Source organism: Schistocerca americana, chromosome 1 (genome assembly GCF_021461395.2).
Source record: "Schistocerca americana isolate TAMUIC-IGC-003095 chromosome 1, iqSchAmer2.1, whole genome shotgun sequence".
Classification (NCBI taxonomy): Eukaryota; Metazoa; Arthropoda; class Insecta; order Orthoptera; family Acrididae; genus Schistocerca; species Schistocerca americana.
The window spans coordinates 1,178,933,478-1,178,951,520 of NC_060119.1; the positions used below are offsets into that span (position 1 = coordinate 1,178,933,478).

The 18,043-nt window shown below is 40.5% G+C and overlaps 1 protein-coding gene across 8 annotated transcripts in view; it reads left to right on the forward strand.

Annotated features, from left to right (window-relative positions):
- The window catches only part of LOC124619670, a 170,083-nt gene that overhangs the window by 47,891 nt on the left and 104,149 nt on the right, over positions 1 to 18,043 (forward strand). For 7 of the 8 annotated variants that reach the window (XR_006980108.1, XM_047146258.1, XM_047146241.1 and 4 more), the window contains one exon: positions 12,571 to 12,735. The exons of the other annotated variant lie outside the window; for it this stretch is intronic. Coding sequence is in view for 6 of the 7 variants with exons in the window: in XM_047146258.1 (XP_047002214.1) it covers positions 12,571 to 12,735 (165 nt within the window). In the remaining variant the exon portion in view is untranslated. The remainder of the gene's footprint in view (positions 1 to 12,570; positions 12,736 to 18,043) is intronic. 8 annotated transcript variants of the gene reach the window in all.

The following is an 18,043-nucleotide window of genomic DNA, read 5'->3' on the forward strand; positions in this document are numbered from 1 at the left end:
GCTTGACGTGCGATCAGAGGTGGAGCCACCTGTGTTGCAGGGAGGTTGCGGAGGTGCGGGCTGTCGAGAAGCACAGTGAGGAAAATGATGTCGAACATTGGGCAGAATGTGTGAATGTTCACTGTTCATAGTCACTTCACTCAAAGCGGTGTGCGGATAAGGTGAATGTCGTGGCACAAAACACTGAGGCGTAGCAGTAGGACGGAGATGGAGGTCAGGCACAGATAACAAGCCATTGGTCCTGTTGCAAGCCGAGGTATTGAAGCAGGAAGGAATGTGCTGATGCTGAACCGAGGCAGGTGTGGGCGTGGTCAGATGCTGAGGAGATTGACCTGTGAACAAAGCAATTTGGGCCACATGGCAGGAATCCGCGTGGTACTGCACGGATTGCGGTGTGGCAAACCGTTGTCCTGGCGGTGGTAGGTTAACCAATGAAGCATTTGCAGAAATTGGCATTGATCCCACACTGCACGGAGATCCGTAAGAGGTAACTCCACCGTCGATGAGGGAGGGCACATGTGGCGGGAACAAAGGCGTCTGATAGCCAGAGTCATGCACACTCCTAATCTCACGTATTGTTGCAGGCATGAAAACATCCGGCGAAATCAGCGTAATCGACGAGTGAGAGGCATCGTGTTGCGGTCCTGGCGGGTGTATATCGCCCGCAACATGATGCATGTCGATCACAAAATCCGGCGTTAGGCGTGGGTTCGAAGCCATTATTCAAATGTTGTGTTGATGTAATACATGCGAAAATAACCGATGCGGGGACCACGGATACGGTAAAACGGCGAAAATGGAAGACGTTACAACTCGGGGTCAGCAGTGAGGTGGATGCTCGGGTGAGATACACCAAACAACACTTTATAATCAGGAGTTCATTTATTCACCTCTTTACACAAGTAAGGCTTACAAAGAACTGGATGGCAGATCTACACAAAGATAATGTTTTGCTTAGTTCAAAGATGTTTCTCAGTTCGATACTGGTGTCGACCTCATCGTTGCCAATATGCATGGCAACTACTGCTGCACACCAATGTCACTATTCAGGCCCTTTTGCCAACCGTCTTCTCAGTCTCACCCACTCTCAGTTTAATGTTTGAATTTCTCTTTGTAGGGCACCTAGCACAATGTTCATAGGAAAGTTGATTTGATCTTAAACAGTTCTTTAGTGGCACATAAATATGAAACTGTGTGAAAGAAGGGTTAAAAATCACAAATGTAATTGTATTGCAGTGCTTCTGTTCTTAATCAACAATGGCTCCTGAAAACCGATGTCATAAGTGCTACAAATTGTTGCTGTGGCATCTTCTGAAAGTGGTCTATGTATTTTAAAGCTGAAGGGGATGTTACAAGGGACATTTCAACCCTTCTAAAGCTGCCCAGTTCAACTGTTGGTTATGTGATTGTGAGGTGGGAATACAAAGGAAAAACCACTGTCAAATCAATTCCAGACAGACCTAATGTACTGTCAGACAGGGATCTACACACATAACAGAGGTTGGTTGCAAAAAATGGTATGAAATCAGTTGAAGGAATTACTAATGACTTCCAAAACACTACTAACAGTACAGCTAGCACAATAACAGCGCGTAGGGAGTTAAAAAGATTGGACTACAATGTTGAGCTGCTCCTTATAAGTCACATCATTTCTGCAGTAAATGCTACATTCAGCTTTTGGCTGCAGCCTTCATCGGTCAAAGAGAGACACACCCAACATTCATTTCTGCAGTAAATGCTAAATGATGCATTAGGTGGCATAAAGAACAATACCTCTGGACAGCATATGTCTCGAAAAGAGTGATATGGACTGACGGATAACGCTGTATTCTGTGGCAATCTAGTGGAGGAGTTTGTGTTTGGCAGATGCGTGGGGAACATTACCTGCTATCATGTGCACTGTCAACAGTGAAATATGGAGGAGGCAGTGTTATGGTATGGGGTTGTTTTTCATGATTGGTGTGGTGGCATTATTGCACTTAAGTAAAGTCTAAATGCGTAAGGACATGAACACATATTACAGCATTTTGTACTGTGTATGGTCCTCAGGGGCTCAGAATTTGTCTGCTGGGTACAGGCTTGATGACCCTGAAATTCCTGAGCTGGGATCTAGTGAGCACTGCAAATCCTCTGTTACCATAAGCTCTGGGCGTTGCGCGGTGGTGGGACGTTGTGTGTCAGAGACAATAGGAATCTTGGCTTAACTGCCCATATTGCAAGGATGGTAAATCCTCTATAAATAACCCCTCAATCTCAAAGTGTGCTGTGCACTGATAAGATACCTGGTTCTTGAGGTGGAACAGTCACTAGCAGGCAAACTCTTGGGACCCACCCCATCTCAGTTGTGTAAGGCTACTCAGGCAAGCAGCATTCTGTCTGAGTGGACCCTTACTGCCCTAGCTGCACATGGGAAAAAGATGGAACACTTGAAATTAAATTTTTCAATTCCCAGTTGATGGGTGTATCCTCATGAGTCACTCCTTCTATTCTGTCGAGGAGTTTCTTGAAAAATTAAGCTGATTCTTATTGTACTGATAGCTTGTACTTAAACTTATGGACTGACATTTTTTCAGGTTCATGAACATTTATTTTTATCTGTTATTACTTTTATGTTGTAATTTCATGTACTGACACATTCCATGACCTTGGAGGTTTGCTCCTCAATTTGGTCCTATGGAACTTTATGTGTAAATAAAAATAAAATAAATCTGGGAGTACTCCAGCCCACTAATCCAGACAATTGAGGCAGGCTGATAATCAAATTGTATTTAGTAATGGGGCTCAAGGAGTCATAATTTAGAATGTGTTTGTAGTGATGAAGAGGAAGGAGAGGGCATTTGAAAAGTATCTCCGTTATATATTCATAAAGGATTATTAGTGTTTTCTGATAGCTTAAAGTGTAGTAAGCATTTATGAAATTGTTCCTTGTTGGTTGAAACTTCTTAGGAAGTAAAAAAAATTACATAACTCCAACTCAAGCAAGGGTGTGTTCATATGCCATGTTATTTTGAGATAGACCTCTCAGAACTCAAACAAGAATGGGCATAACATGTGGTAGTTAACGTGGACCAAAGAACACAAAGGGATATTGGAGAAATTTGTTATGACCTTCAGTTCTCCAATGCTGCCTGAACACATTATGGCAGAGGCCTTAAGTGCCTAACCCTATCCAGTGCTACAAATGTCAGCCAACAGGCCATACAGTCTTGGGTTCTGGACGTGAAGTGACCTATGGGAAGTGTGGAAAGGCAACCCATAAATCTGGGACTTATTGCATGTCTCCAGCTATATGCATTAACAGTTCTAGGAGCCATCCAATCTGGAGACAAGACTGCCCTGTTTTTGCTGAGGAACACAAATTCTATGAAATGAAAGTGAACAAGTGGATCTATGCAGAAGCCAAAAAAGAATATAAGGTGACAAAACCACCTGTATCTGCCACTTTGTATGCTTTCGTGGTGCGGAAACCTGTTCCCAAGGTGGATACCTATGACACATCCAATGTCCAGTACACCATTATCCACCACAAGCACCTGTACTTATCAAAGCAAAGTGAGTAAAGACCTGAGACCAGCAACATTTTCACAGTGAGCATCAAGAAAGGACCCCAGAGTGCATTTCAGTACCCCCTTTCCCCATCATCCTTGAAAGGAAAGAGAGCAGGGAAAGAATCACGACATTTGGGTCAAAAGATGTCCCGGGCACCATCAGATACAACTCTGGCATATCTTACTTACAAGGAGGACATAATAGATTTTGACACCTTGTCACCAGACTGAGGAAGCCCCTCCAATCTCCTTCACCTCATCACCCAGGCACAAGAACAGAGGTAAATCAAAACCACACAACTGAAATGTCATATGTATCCAAAAATGTGTCAAAGAACCAGACATAAACAAACTCCTATGTCACAACATACCACAAAATATATAAGTAACACATCAAAAGATAATATCCAGATAAGGTGTACAAAATGAAAGAGTGAAAGTATCCATATATCATTAATAATATAAAACCTTGACAGTAGAACATATACAGGCAATATGCTATAGACAAACACCTATTTTATATAACACCAAAAATTTATGTAAATATATATTTACATGTCACACAGTAAATGCAAAACAGTTAAGGTAATAAACATAAAGTCAGTAATGAAGGCAAACAACATGTTGTATGTATCCAACGAATGTGTTGAAGAAACAGATATAGACAAACAAGTTTGTTGTAATATACCAACATCCCTGGATGTTCACACACAAGTTGATTCTGATTGCTTTAGATGTTGCTAACATTTTGCTGACTACATATTGATGTGTAACTCCACATGGTAATATTTTATTTGTTTCTCATTACATACATGAATATTCTTTTTATGCAAAATATTTTGTACTTGGCTGTTAATGTGATCTTTTTATGCTGCTCTACACTCCTGTGTTTTACTTTTGTGTAATATTTTAGATATCGTATGACACAGATGTTTGCTTGTAGTACCTCCTGGTTTTTAAATTTATTGTGTGACATACAGATTAATATTCTTAGACCTATCACCTGTTCTTAATTCGATTCATTGATGTGTTATATTAATGTTTGCTACACCACATTGTTGGAGTTATGTTATAGTAGTGTCTGAATCTTTACCTGGTCACATAGGTCTGATTTATGACATAGGTATTTGTTTTTACAAGACTACCCCATCACTTGATGACATTAGCTATATTAGTTTCTGGTTCCTTACATATATTCCATATATTTCTGATATTGTACAAGATAGATATTTGTCTTTAGTATATTCCCTGATGGTGTCCTATTGTAATTTTATCATATGATACAAGGATAGATTCACCCTTAAATTTTGCCCACGTTGTCAGGAAATTACCCATTTGATGTATTACATATATATTTCTTGATATAAATGGCAGTTATTTGTCTGGTTCTTCAACGCATTTGTTGGACACATAAGACACGTTGTTTGCCTTCATTACTATCTTGATGTTTCCTGCATTCTACATCTACATCTACATGGATACTCTGCAAATCACATTTAAGTGCCTGGCAGAGGGTTCATTGAACCACCTATTATTCCAATCTCGTATAGGGCGCGGAAAGAATGAACACTTACATCTTTCTGCATGAGCTCTGATTTCCCTTATTTTATCTTGGTCATCGTTCCTCCATATGTAGGTCGGTGTCAACAAAATATTTTCGCATTCAGAGGAGAAAGTTGGTGATTAGAATTTCATGAGAAGATTCCATCGCAATGAAAAACGCCTTTCTTTTAATGATGTCCAGCCCAAATCCTGTATCATTTCTGCGAAACTCTCCCATATTTCGCGATAATACAAAACATGCTTCCTTTCTTTGAACTTTTTCAATGTACTTCGTCAGTCCTATCTGGTAAGGATCCCACACCGCACAGCAGTATTCTAAGAGAGGACAGACAAGCGTATTGTAGGCACTTCCAATTTAAGTTGTTCGTAATTGTAATACCTAGGTATTTAGTTGACTTTACAGCTTTTAGATTAGGCTGATTTATTGTGTAACCGAAGTTTAACGAGTTCCTTTTAGCACACATGTGGATGACCTCACACTTTTTGTTATTTAGGGTCAACTGCCACTTTTTGCACCATTCAGATATCTTTTCTAAATCGTTTTGCAGTTTGTTTTGGTCTTCTGATGACTTTATTAGTCGATAAACGACAGCGTCATCTGCAAACAACCGAAGACATCTGCTCAGATTGTCTCCAGAATCATTAATATAGATAAGGAACAGCAAAGGGCCTATAACACTACCTTGGGGAACACCAGAAATCACTTCTGTTTTACTCGATGACTTTCCGTCAATTACTACGAACTGTGACCTCTCTGACAGGAAATCACAAATCCAGTCACATAACTGAGACGATATTCCATAAGCGTGCAATTTCACTATGAGCCACTTGTGTGGTACAGTGTCAAAAACCTTCCGGAAATCCAGAAATATGGAATCGATCTGAAATCCCTTGTCAGTAGCACTCAACACTTCATGTGAATAAAGAGCTAGTTGTGTTTCACAGGAACGATGTTTTCTAAACCCATGTTGACTATGTGTCAATAGACACTTCCTTGTATTTATTGTGTGACATGTAGTTATATATTAATGTAAATTTGTGGTATAATACAAAATAGGTGTTTGTTTATAGTATTTTCCCATATATGTTCAGTTGTAACAGTTTTATATTATTACATAATAGATGTATAGATTCGTGTTGTCATCTTGTGCATCGTACATGGAATTATCTTTTGGCATATTATTTATATATTTCTCAGTATGTTGCACTGTAAGTGTTTGTTTGTATTTGGTTCCGTGACACATTTTTGTTTGCATACAACATAACTGTTTTCCCTCATTACAGTCTTGATGTTTTCTACCTCAACATTTTTTTATTCATTTTTGTTTTGACCACTTGTCCTTTATAGGAATCACTGATGATAGTTGACTCTATCCTCTGACTTGTCTCTTGCAAGGACTACTTGTCATATAAGTGCACATTTTTTTGGATTACTTGCTTTCTGATTTCACTGAAAACATCTTTTCATGTATCTATAATACTCTACAGAAATTTCCGTACAATTTTGTAGGTGTACTTCAGGAATCTGAAGTCTATTGTGTCACCTAACTACACACCTATTTACCCATAGACTATCCTCTTAATGACGGTATTTTGCTTGTGTCTATCTCTCATGTTATATTTTAAAACTGTGTGCATAGCTGTAATTTGTTATGGTGTGTTACATTAGTTTTACATTTTAGTTTTTCCTAAGTATGAGAAACCTAGAGGTATCTCAGATCAGTGTATGTTCCTGACCTCCAATAACTAGATTAGTTTTTACTGTTGTATGACCTTATACTTTTATATGTTTCTCACAGTTAATATTCATAAAATTTCATAACTGCTGTCGTTTTACGTTTGAATGGTTCACTAACACTGATGTAGCATCCAGTTCAGTTTGCCGGTTGGCAAATATGTAGTGTAAATTCCCTTGGACATTATTGATTCTCAAATGTTATACTGTCCGTTTACTAGTATGTTTGTTAATCTAAGTATGTAGGTATTGTTGTTTTTTTTACACAGGGCCCTGACGATGGTTTAATCGAACACCAAGACTGGTTGCATAATTAAATTAATTTCAAAAGAAATGGGTGCAGGTGTTTTAAGTTTCATTTCATATTGAACGGCGGAAGTCTTTGTAACCGTTTAACACAAGGATGGACATACGAACACTACTCTGTCTGGATCCATCTGCATGATCGAGCAGATCTTGAAAGGAAACCACTTAGATGGCTGTTCAGAAAGGGTAACTGGATGCTTTACAGGTGGTCAGGTGTTTTTGAGCATTGTGACGGTGTCCAGGACTGGGTGGATCACATTATAACTGTGATCCATCATGCTACTCATGCATCCATCCTGAAGTCCATGGTAATATGTAGGAGACAGCCTGTCATCTTGTGAAGTGATGAGTGTCTTTTTGCAATCAGGCACAGGAGGACAGCTATAAGAAGATTCAAATTGGTGCCCTACATAAATGAATATTGCAACCTCCAAATGGTGCAGGCTAAGGTGAGGAGAATAATTCAGGAGAGTAAACATCGGTCTTAGCAAGAGTTCCTGAACTCCGTCAATAGATCCACATCTGCAGTTAAAGTATAGGAAGCCATTAGGAGAATCTCAAGGTGCAACTTCTGACCACCAGTAGCAGCTGTAAGATAGAGTGATGCCTCCTAACATCACCGAGAGACACTACTCAGGCAGTGCCTCAGTTTTATAAGTAATTATCAGGAGACACAGGAGAGTATTAGTTTTGATTTCTATTCCAACAATGTTGAGGAATACAACCAGCCTTTCTCCCTGTAGGAGTTGGATTCTGCTTCTGCTCTTTAATGAAATTCGGATGATAGAAGACTTTTCAAACTCATGGAAAGAATCTATTTTAATCCTGATTTTAAAATTGGGGGGGGATCAGACTAACCCTGGTAGTTGTTATAGCATTAGACTCACGAGCTGGTTCTGAAAGACACAGGAGAGGTGTGGAAACAGGTGCTTGGAGTGTGTTCTTGAAACCAGGCCACTACTCCCAGTGCAGGCTCAGGTGTCTCTCTGCACTTGATAACCTGACCCTGCTCGAAGCAATAATTCAACAAGGTTTCTTCTGTAAGTGACACTTTACCAGTGTCTTCCTCATTTTGGAAAAGGCCTACAATACTACCTGGAGGCGTAATATCTTGTTGGATCTCTATCAGTGAATCTGGATCTCCCACAGGAACTGGCTGCTATTTTAACTGATGATGAAGTGAGCGTAGTTCATGTTTTACCACCTACTTTCATACAGTCCTTCCACTTGTCATTAGGACAGGGCTCCCAGAGCAGTTTTCAGAATTGTTTGCTGCCATGAAGGCACTGGAGCAGATAATATGGTGTCATGGCAAAAAATTCCTCATATGCTCCGATTCCCACAGGGCCCTTCTTGCTATTGGTCAGATGTTCACAGCAGGTCGTATGGTGCAAGAAGTGCAGACACTCTTCTTTTCTTGCAAAGGCAGGCCAAAGAAATAATTTTCTGCGGGATTCCAGGGCACACAGGGATCTGGGAAAAACAAACTCACTGATGCAGCTCCCAAGGAGGCTTGCTCCCCTGCAGATTCTGCTTGGTGTTCAGTCTCCCTGCAGGCTGTTACCTCATTTTTGCCCAAGAAGACCATGTGTTGGTGTGAAGCTCAGTGACTGCGTTCCATAAAACCTAGAGTGTGATCATGACTTACCTCCTCCTGACCACAATGAGCTGACGACCCTTGCATGGTTTAGTGTGGGACACTGCCCTTTAACACATGTTTTCTCTTATGTTGCAAGGAGTTACCACTGTGTCACAGATGTGGGACACAGCCGTCAATAAGATATATTTTAACTGAGTATGTTTTATTTGATGACCTGGGGGTGAATCTGGATCTCCCACAGGACCTGGCTGCTATTTTAACTGATGATGAAGTGAGCGTAGTTCATGTTTTAAGATTTTGTGTGACGTCTGAAATTCTTCCCAAAATATTGTGTGTGAGGTGTTAATGTGTCACGGGATGTCTCGGTCAACCATTAGTTCTGAGTAGTCATCCAGCCACAGTCACCTGTCCCACCTATCTATACTGGTATTTCATACATGAGTTTATCTGGTTATTCTGCCATGTTTTGTCTGACTTCTGTCAGGGGCTTTTCTGATGCTCGCCTTATTGGGGTTGTCTTTCCAATTATTGTGTGTCAATGCAATTTTAGATTCTCACTGTTCTCATCTTTATATCATTCGTGTAAGGGCACTAATGACCTTGATGTGTAGTGCCCTCACCTACAATACATCATCATCATCATCATCATCATCAAAGACATGAATGAGTTCTTCCATTGACTCTCAACCATCCCCGCCCCATTACTAGCTGGGTCCCTTTTCATCCTTGTTGATGCCACATCCCTATATACCACCAACTCCCAAGCCCATGGCCTTACAAATACTGAATACCGTCCCTCATTCCATATACATCTTAACAAATTACATCAACAATATCATGAGAAGGATGGATTGCTACTCAATGTAAATTTGACACCTCGAGTTGCAGACAGGCACAATGAAAAATCTATTACATATTGAGCTTTCAGCCAAAGCCTTGTTCAGAAAGGAAAACACACACACACACACACACACACACACACACACACACACACACACAAGCAAGCACACATCAAGCAAACATGAGCACTGTCTGTCCGCACCAACCAGAATGCAACTGTATCATGTCAAACGATTGCAGCAGTCTGGACTGGGGCAGGGAAGGGAGAGGAATAGCGGAGTAATGGTGGTGGGAGAAAAGTCAACACTGCCCTGGCAGATTGTGCAGGGAGTAGATGGTGGCAGGACAAGGCTGCCAAGTGCAGCATCAGGAGATGCTGAGGTGAGAGGAGGGGGGCAGGGGAGTGGAAAAAAAGAGGAGCAGAGAAAGGTAAAATACCAGCAGACATGTAGGTGGAGAGCGGTGCACAATGAGGTTGAGGGGAAGTCAATTGGGAGAAGGTGATAGGACAGAGGGGGCGGAAACTGTTGAGTAAAGGATGTGAGGACAGGGGGGCGGAAACTGTTGAGTAAAGGTTGTGAGGACAGGGGGGCGGAAACTGTTGAGTAAAGGTTGTGAGGACAGTAAGTTACTATAAGTTAAGGCTGGGATGTGTTTTAAGGATAAGTCCTATCTGTGCAGTTCAGAAAAGCTGGTGGTGGAGGGGGGATGCAGATGGCCTGCATTATGAAGCAGCCATTGAAATCAAGAATGTTATGTTCAGCTGCATGTTGTGACACAGTGTGGTCCACTTTGCTCTTGGTCACAGTATGGCTGTGGCCATTTATCCTGGTAGACAGCTGGTTGGTAGTCATACCAGCACAAAAAGCTATGCAATGATTGCAGCACAGCTGGTATATGACATCATTGCTGTCACAGGTGGCCCAGCTTGTGATGGGGTAGGATAAGCCTGTGGCAGGACTGTAATATGATGTGATGGGTGAGTGGATCGGTTCGGTCTTGCACCTTGCCACAGGGATATGATCCCTGTGGCAAGGAGTTGGGGTTGGAAGTGCCACAGGTGTGGACTAGGACATTGTGGAGGTGTGGTGGGCGAGAGAACACCACTTTAGAAGGGGTTGGGAGGATCTTAGGCAGGATGTCCCTCATTTCAGGACAGATGATAGATAATCAAAGACCTTTTGAAGGATGTGGTTCAGTTGTTCAAGTCTCGGATGGTATTGGGTGAAGCAGGCAGCACTTCCTTGTAGCTGGTTCATGAGGTGGGAGGATTGAGGGTGTGTAGGGATAAGGGACAGGAAATCTGTTACATATTTACACATAACAACGTCATCTTTGAGGAAAATATGTACAAACTAATGTGTGGTATGGCTATGGGCACCTGCATGGCACACTCCTATGCCAACCTGTTTATGGGCCATCTGGAGGAAAATTTCCTAATCACCCAAACTCCTAAACCTCTAGGCTGGTTCAGTTTCATTAATGATATCTTCATGATCTTGACCCAAATTCAAGACATCCTACCCTCATCCCTCCACAGTGTCAACATCTTTTCTCCTATCCACTTCACTTGGTCTTTTCTCAGCTGAATATGCCACCTTCCTGGAAGCTGACCGTCACTTATCTGATGACTCCATCAAAACCTCTATCCATATTACACCCACTAACAATCAACAGTATCTCCATTTTAATAGCAACCGTTACTTCTACACTAAAAAGTTTTCCCTATATTGTCTCGCCACCGACGGATGGTGAATGGGCAGTGCTGCATAATCATTAGTCAGTATGCTGAATGTCTTAATAAGCCTTCACAGATAGGCATTACACATCTCCCTCCATATATAATCTGCAGACAGGTTTATTTTGCCATATTCATGCATGCCCCTAATCCTCCAACCTTCCCCAGGAACCTGTGGCAATGGCACACCCCCATCCTTGTTCAATATCATACCAGACTGGAACAGTTGAATGATATCCTTTGACTTCTCATCATCATGTCTGGAAATAAGGAATGTCCTACTCATAATCTTTCCCACCTCCTCATAGTCCAGCACATCCTACTCTAGTTCTCTCACAGATCTATCCTACCCTGACAGAGGTAGGGCCATCTATGAAAGCAGTTATATAATGTACCAGCTCTGCTGTAAATTCTGCACAGAATTTTAAATGGGTATGGCCAGCAACCAGATGTCCATCTGAATGAATGGCCACTACCTGACTGTAGCTAAGAGTAGAATTGTCCACCTAATGCAGAACACACTGCCAAGCACATCATGCTCAATTTCAGCAGCTGCTTTACAAACCATGCCATATGGATCCTTGTCCCCGACACCATCTTCTCTGAACTACAAAGATGGGAATTGTCCTCACAACATATCCTTTGATCCTCTAATTGTGGTGGTCCTGATCTCCTCTAGCTCCTGCCCTATGCTCACCTTCACTCGTGATCCGTAACCCTCCTGCTGTCTCCCTGCGCCCATACCCTTGTCTCTGAAGTAGCCCTGTTTCTCTTTTCTGTCTCCCCGTTCTCAAACTATTCTTCCATGGCATTGTTCACTGTATGAACTACTGTCACAGCCAGAGTGAGCTCACTGGTGCTGCACCACCAATGTGTGGACCTGTTGTCTCCACTCCCCAGCCATTAGCCACCCTTCTCTAAATCTCCCTCCCACTCCCTTCTTTCTCTCTCTCCTTGCCCACTCACCTTACACAACCACTCGTTACAGTCAAGCACCAGTCCCACAGATAGTGAACAGTAGGAACAATGTACCCATACAGGTGTGTGTGTGTGTGTGTGTGTGTGTGTGTGTGTGCACGCGCTTCTCCACAGTTCTCAAAAAGGATTCGTCCAAAATCGAGCAAAGACCACAGTCTTGTTTACATGTCTATCAACAACTCAGTGCCTCAACTATTCGGTAAGTTGTTATCTTAACTTATTAAATTACTGGTGAGTATAACATCCTGAAAATTTGTTGCAGACATCAGTGACAAGACCAAAACCCACAAAAAATTGTACACGGAAGAAGAAAGAGGAGCACAGCAAACTAGTAGGAAGAGTGTCAGAGAAGAATCATGTGCATACTCCTTTCAATATGGACAATGTCACAACAGTAATTGAAACAATATCTTCAGCTAAAAGTGAGGTAATTGTTGCTTGTCCAGTTACTTCTCACTAAAACTAAAAGTGTTGATTATATCAAGCATCAGATGCAATTGTCTGACTTTGTCCCATCAACATTCAGTCTTCTTCCATGCAGCTGTTCCTAAACAGAACAATCACACATACACATAGGCAGTGCCTGTGCTACTGTGAGACCTATCTGGCAGACCCACATCATGGTGTGCCAGTTGTAGCGAACATAAGTTAAAGTGCATTACCTGTGAGCTGGCACTGGATAAACTTTGTTCACCTCAATACTTACTGTTTCTTCATCTCTGGAAACGGCTATGCCAAATAGAAGTCAAATCCCCGTGAACAGCAGACCTTGACGTAGTGGGTGTGGCTTGTGTGTGTCTACAAAAAAGACTGTAGTAGTACTGTAGATGCAACCACATCAGAGTGGTATCTTCCTAGGGGCCAGACTAACATGGTTTTTGAAGAAGGGCACCAGTCTTTTCAGTAACTACTGGCACAAGAGTCTGTTGGGGACTACCCATGAGGATGTTGTCACTGGGAAAAACAAATTTCACATTCTATGCCTCGGAGCATAGAATATTAATCTTGTCGGAGGGTTACAGCGCTTGAAAAGAGAAATGAATAGCTTGAAGATTAGATATCGTAGGATTACTAACATGCAGTGGCTGCTAGAACAGCATTTCTGATCTGATGAGTACAGGACTATCAACAAATAGTAAATTAGGAATAATGCTGAAGTAAGTGCAAAAAAGAATAAGAAAACAGGAATGCAGGTAAAACTACTACAAAGATCAAAACACTGTGTTTACACTGCACACAGGGATGGGCAGGTATGAAATGTACTAGACTGGCCCACGGCTAGCCGGCACAAGCTGCCATCCAAGGTGTTTCTCACTGCGCGCCCGGCAAGGAAGAGGGAAACGAGAGAAGGGAATCAACTTCATTGATTTTCATGTTTAAAAAATTCTTTATGGTATGTAGGAGTGTGCCACATTGTTTTATGAACTTATCTTTTCCTTAAAAGCTTTACTTTCCTTCGAAAAAAAAAAACACCTATTTTTCATTTCGCATGATTTTTTGGTTCTGTAGTGTTTCTAATTCGATTTTGAAGGATGTATACAGTAAAAAAATCTAAAGTATCGACATTGTAGTGTAGCATCTTAGCTTCTTAATTAATCATTTATCTTTCCATAATTTGTAACTGACATTGTAAAATGATGTTATTTATCAAGCACATTCACTTGATTTACAAATCTTGTATTGAAAAGTCTGGTAACATGTTTCAACCATACATTACTGTGAGGGAAATATAGCGGAAAGTACAAAAGAATTTTTTGAAATGGTAGCAGCACCAATCTCTGGTTCCTTTAACAATTAAATGCGAGTCATTGAGTAGCGTAAATGCCACAATCGCAAAATGACAGATTTCAGGTTGAACATAGTGTCAAACTCTGCAGAATTGAAAACCAAATTACTTGCAATCAATGCAGATACAGTATCAGATGCTCATGTCATTTCAGTTATCCATGTTCAGAAATATCCATATATACACCAATTTTTCCCTTGGTGCCAACCAATTACACTGGACAATCATCTGCCATGGTTTTACAATAGGTCACACTTTACATCAGGGCTGGCCAAGGTGTGCAAAACTTCTTGCGTGCAGCATGTGTCAGCCATGGGCGGCAGGCTGAGGCCAGGCCTGTTACTTGGTTTTGCTCAGTCCTCCTTGGAAGTACCTAGAACACTGTGACATTTGATTTAGCATTGTGGTGCAGCATTTTGTGCTCGGCACAACTCTCTGAGTTCGACAGAATCATCTATCAACGCTGTTTACCCTCACTGTTCGCTCACAGCATGAAGGATGTTCACAGGTCCAGTGGCTGTTTGCACAAAAAAAGGCAGTCTAGTGGTCTGTTGTCACAATCCTTTAAAATGAATGGGAATGATGGAAGAAAGAGTTGAGAATTCTCAGGTCACATAAGCGACGGGTACTGCTTATTTGCTATGAAAAAAACATTGTAGTACCATGCAGAAAGAGTTTATAAACTTTCAGTTAACAGTGAAAGAGCAAAAAATTACAATTATTGATGGACAGGATTCATTGTTCTGTATGTCAAGTAGCACTTTGTGCTAATTTTGAAGGCGTGGCGCACATAGAGATATTGGTGGTATGAATAGTAAAATTTCTGAAGTCGCACGCGTTAATCCATTTCCATTTGCAACAGTTTTCACTGGAAAAGAAGAGTGAGTGTGGAGACTTCATCTATTACTGCAAAGTATTGTGCTTAAGTCAAGGGGCACATCTCCAGATTTTTCGATTTAAATCTCGCTATTGTTGAATCTATGATGGAAAAAGGAGTGCAGGAACAAAAATTAGAACAAACGAAATGGATTACAGACTTCACATTTTAAGTGGACTTGACTGCACATTGCCCACAGTGCGGCTTTCCAGGCTAATGTCTTTCTGATTTGATGGGCATGCCCTTAAAAAGAAAATCGCATTGTAGAAGGGACACATTCTGACAAAAACAATCCAGTTCCCTAAGCGCACTGGCATTAAAAATAGAGCATTGAATAATTAATTGTGGCATTGCAAGAAGTGCAATGATATTCTTATAAAGTTTTTGACGACCTGTCAAGCTTACATCTGTTTTCAAGCTGTTTTTGAGACCATTTGTGTTTCAGTTGAAAGTGCCCCTGTTGCATGTGCAGATGTAACTGATTGACTTGCAGGGTAATACTAGTTTTAATTACAAATCTTTTTACTTTAAAACTGTCCAGTACATCCGCATTGCTTTTCTTAGGTAGATTTTCCAAGTATCTATAAGGGGTTGCAAAAGTGCTACAATAGTCTAGTCAACAAATTTGTGTGGAAGACCTTTTTTTCAATTATGAAACTAAATAAGTCAATTATGTGGCAACCTGAGAGCAAAACTTTGTGAAATTGTTTGCGTCTATACATATGCTGATAGTTTGTCTCATATAAAACTTATGTTATGTTGTCAATATGCTACAAATAATTAATTAATACTGAAAACCTGTTTTGATTGTGATCTGTGTTGTTGAAAAATGTGAAATGTAAGACCAAGTAATATAGAGTAAGGATGTACTGCCATTTAAATGCAATGTGTTTACTGTTTTCCCCTCTTTATGCTCAGACAGTCTGGCATGGTACTGGGGTAGTGTGAAGTGAGGCTGAGTGCTTTGGCACTCGGTGCTGGGCATGGCCCGTGAGCTGAAATCTTGGCCATCTCTGCTTTACATTGTTAAAGGCAAGCAATTATTTGTTGTCCACGTGCTATAATTAGTAGACTGTACATTGCATATTTGGAATTAGAAGAGAAGAATAAATTAATCTTAAGATGATGCTTTGCTGTGGATGGACTACAATAAAAGCTTGCAACATTCCACTTAATTGCTTTCTAGTTGGAGCTTAGAAACAGCAGATGCCAAAGAATAGAAATACATGTCAAATCTTTCTACTTCTAAGGTGATTAATACATAACATGTTCCGTTTTGGAACATTCTCTTTCATATTTTTAGAGACTGTAGTACCACAAGTTATAAATAATTATGTGCTTTAAATCGATCCTGTCCACACTTTCAAAGAATGTTGCATAAATCATAGGAATAATATTTCTCTAGGAAATTAAAACGAGGAAAACAAAGGCAAATGGAACTGTGTTTCAGTGGACTTGCTGGATCTTATCTTGCCAAATTTTTAAATTCTCATCTCTACCTTCTGTGTCTAAAGAGTTTCCATTGGCAATTTGTTTAACATCACATGGTCTTGGGGATTGGTTAATAATGTATATTCTATCAGGATCAATGTAGATTTGTTCCACAGAGACTATATGTCCTAAAAATGTCATTCAGGTGCAGGCAAAAAAAACCTTTTGGGGGTTTACTGTGAGGCCTGCCTTCTGTAACTGTTCAGACAATTCCTTTAGGTGCAATCATTGTTCTTAATTGGAACAATTGTTTATTAATTAGTCATCTAAATAATGGTAAATGAATTTAAACTTTGCATCAAAAAATACTGCACCAGTTAAATGTGACAAATCTGCAGCATCTGTTGCTATCCCAAAAGGAACCCAGTTAAATTCAAACAAAATTCCAATCAGTAGCAGATATGGTGACAGGCTGTGACCTCTCTCTAAAGCTGTATAGTTATAAGCCTGATTAAAGTCTAAGGTAGTAAATGCAAGTGCCCCTTTAAACCAACTGAAACATGAATGTAAGACCAGCAACGGCACTGATCTCAATACAACCTTCTTATTCAACTCATGGTAGTCCACCACCAGATGGAACTCACCACTGAATTTGGGTACCAGGAATATCAGTGCCGCATATGGTGATTTAGATGGTCGAATAACTCCTTGTCCTAACATTTTCTCTATCTTCTCCCTTAACAACTTTTGTGTGGGGTAAGCTGTACGGGGCCTACTTAAACGGCACTTGATCTACCCATTCAGTAACATATTCCAACGTGTAACTTATTAAATGCCCTTCTGCAACACATGAAAACTTTATAAGCACCATTGATGACAAGAGTGATTTAATTACTCAGAACAGATGACATAACTTTCAATATGAAATCTGTATGCCGAAAAGTTTGGGGTTAAGATGTGCACCTGTGTTTAAAGGTTAAGCAGATTAGGAGACAATATGACAATGATAAGGCTTACTTCAAAACAATCAACCTCTTAATTTCATTCGGCAACCAAGGTGTGAATGGATCCAAACCCGTCCCTTTTGACAGTCTTATTTTGACTAAAGCCCTGTGACAGTTGGCTGTTAATATTTTCAAAGTTAGACTGATTGTCACTTATTAAGACTACTCTGAAGAAACATCTTAAAACATTACTTGTGAACACTTATTACAATAGTACTCACTTGACGGAACCACAAGATCCAGCTAAAATACACAAAAAAATGACTCGGTCTTTCAAAAACAGCAATGCACAGCTTAGTACAACAGGTTGCTCAGATTATAGCTAATGACTGAGAAATGCAATTACAATCAAAGAATTGAACCGGTTAACATCTAAATCTAACCACAAAGTCCCTCTTTTGTTTAACGGCAACCTATGCCTTAGTACATTTGTGCTGGCTGTATTTGCGAACAGGAGCTGATTCATTAGAACATTTATGATTGGGCACAAACCAGAAAGGAAAGGCAATATAATAGTGGGACAACTTTCAAACAACAACTAGTGTCTTAGTACAATACTACTGTTTATATTTACGACCAAAGAGCTGAGTGAGTAAAACTCTGAGGGTCGGGTACAAACCAGAAAATAATAAGGAAA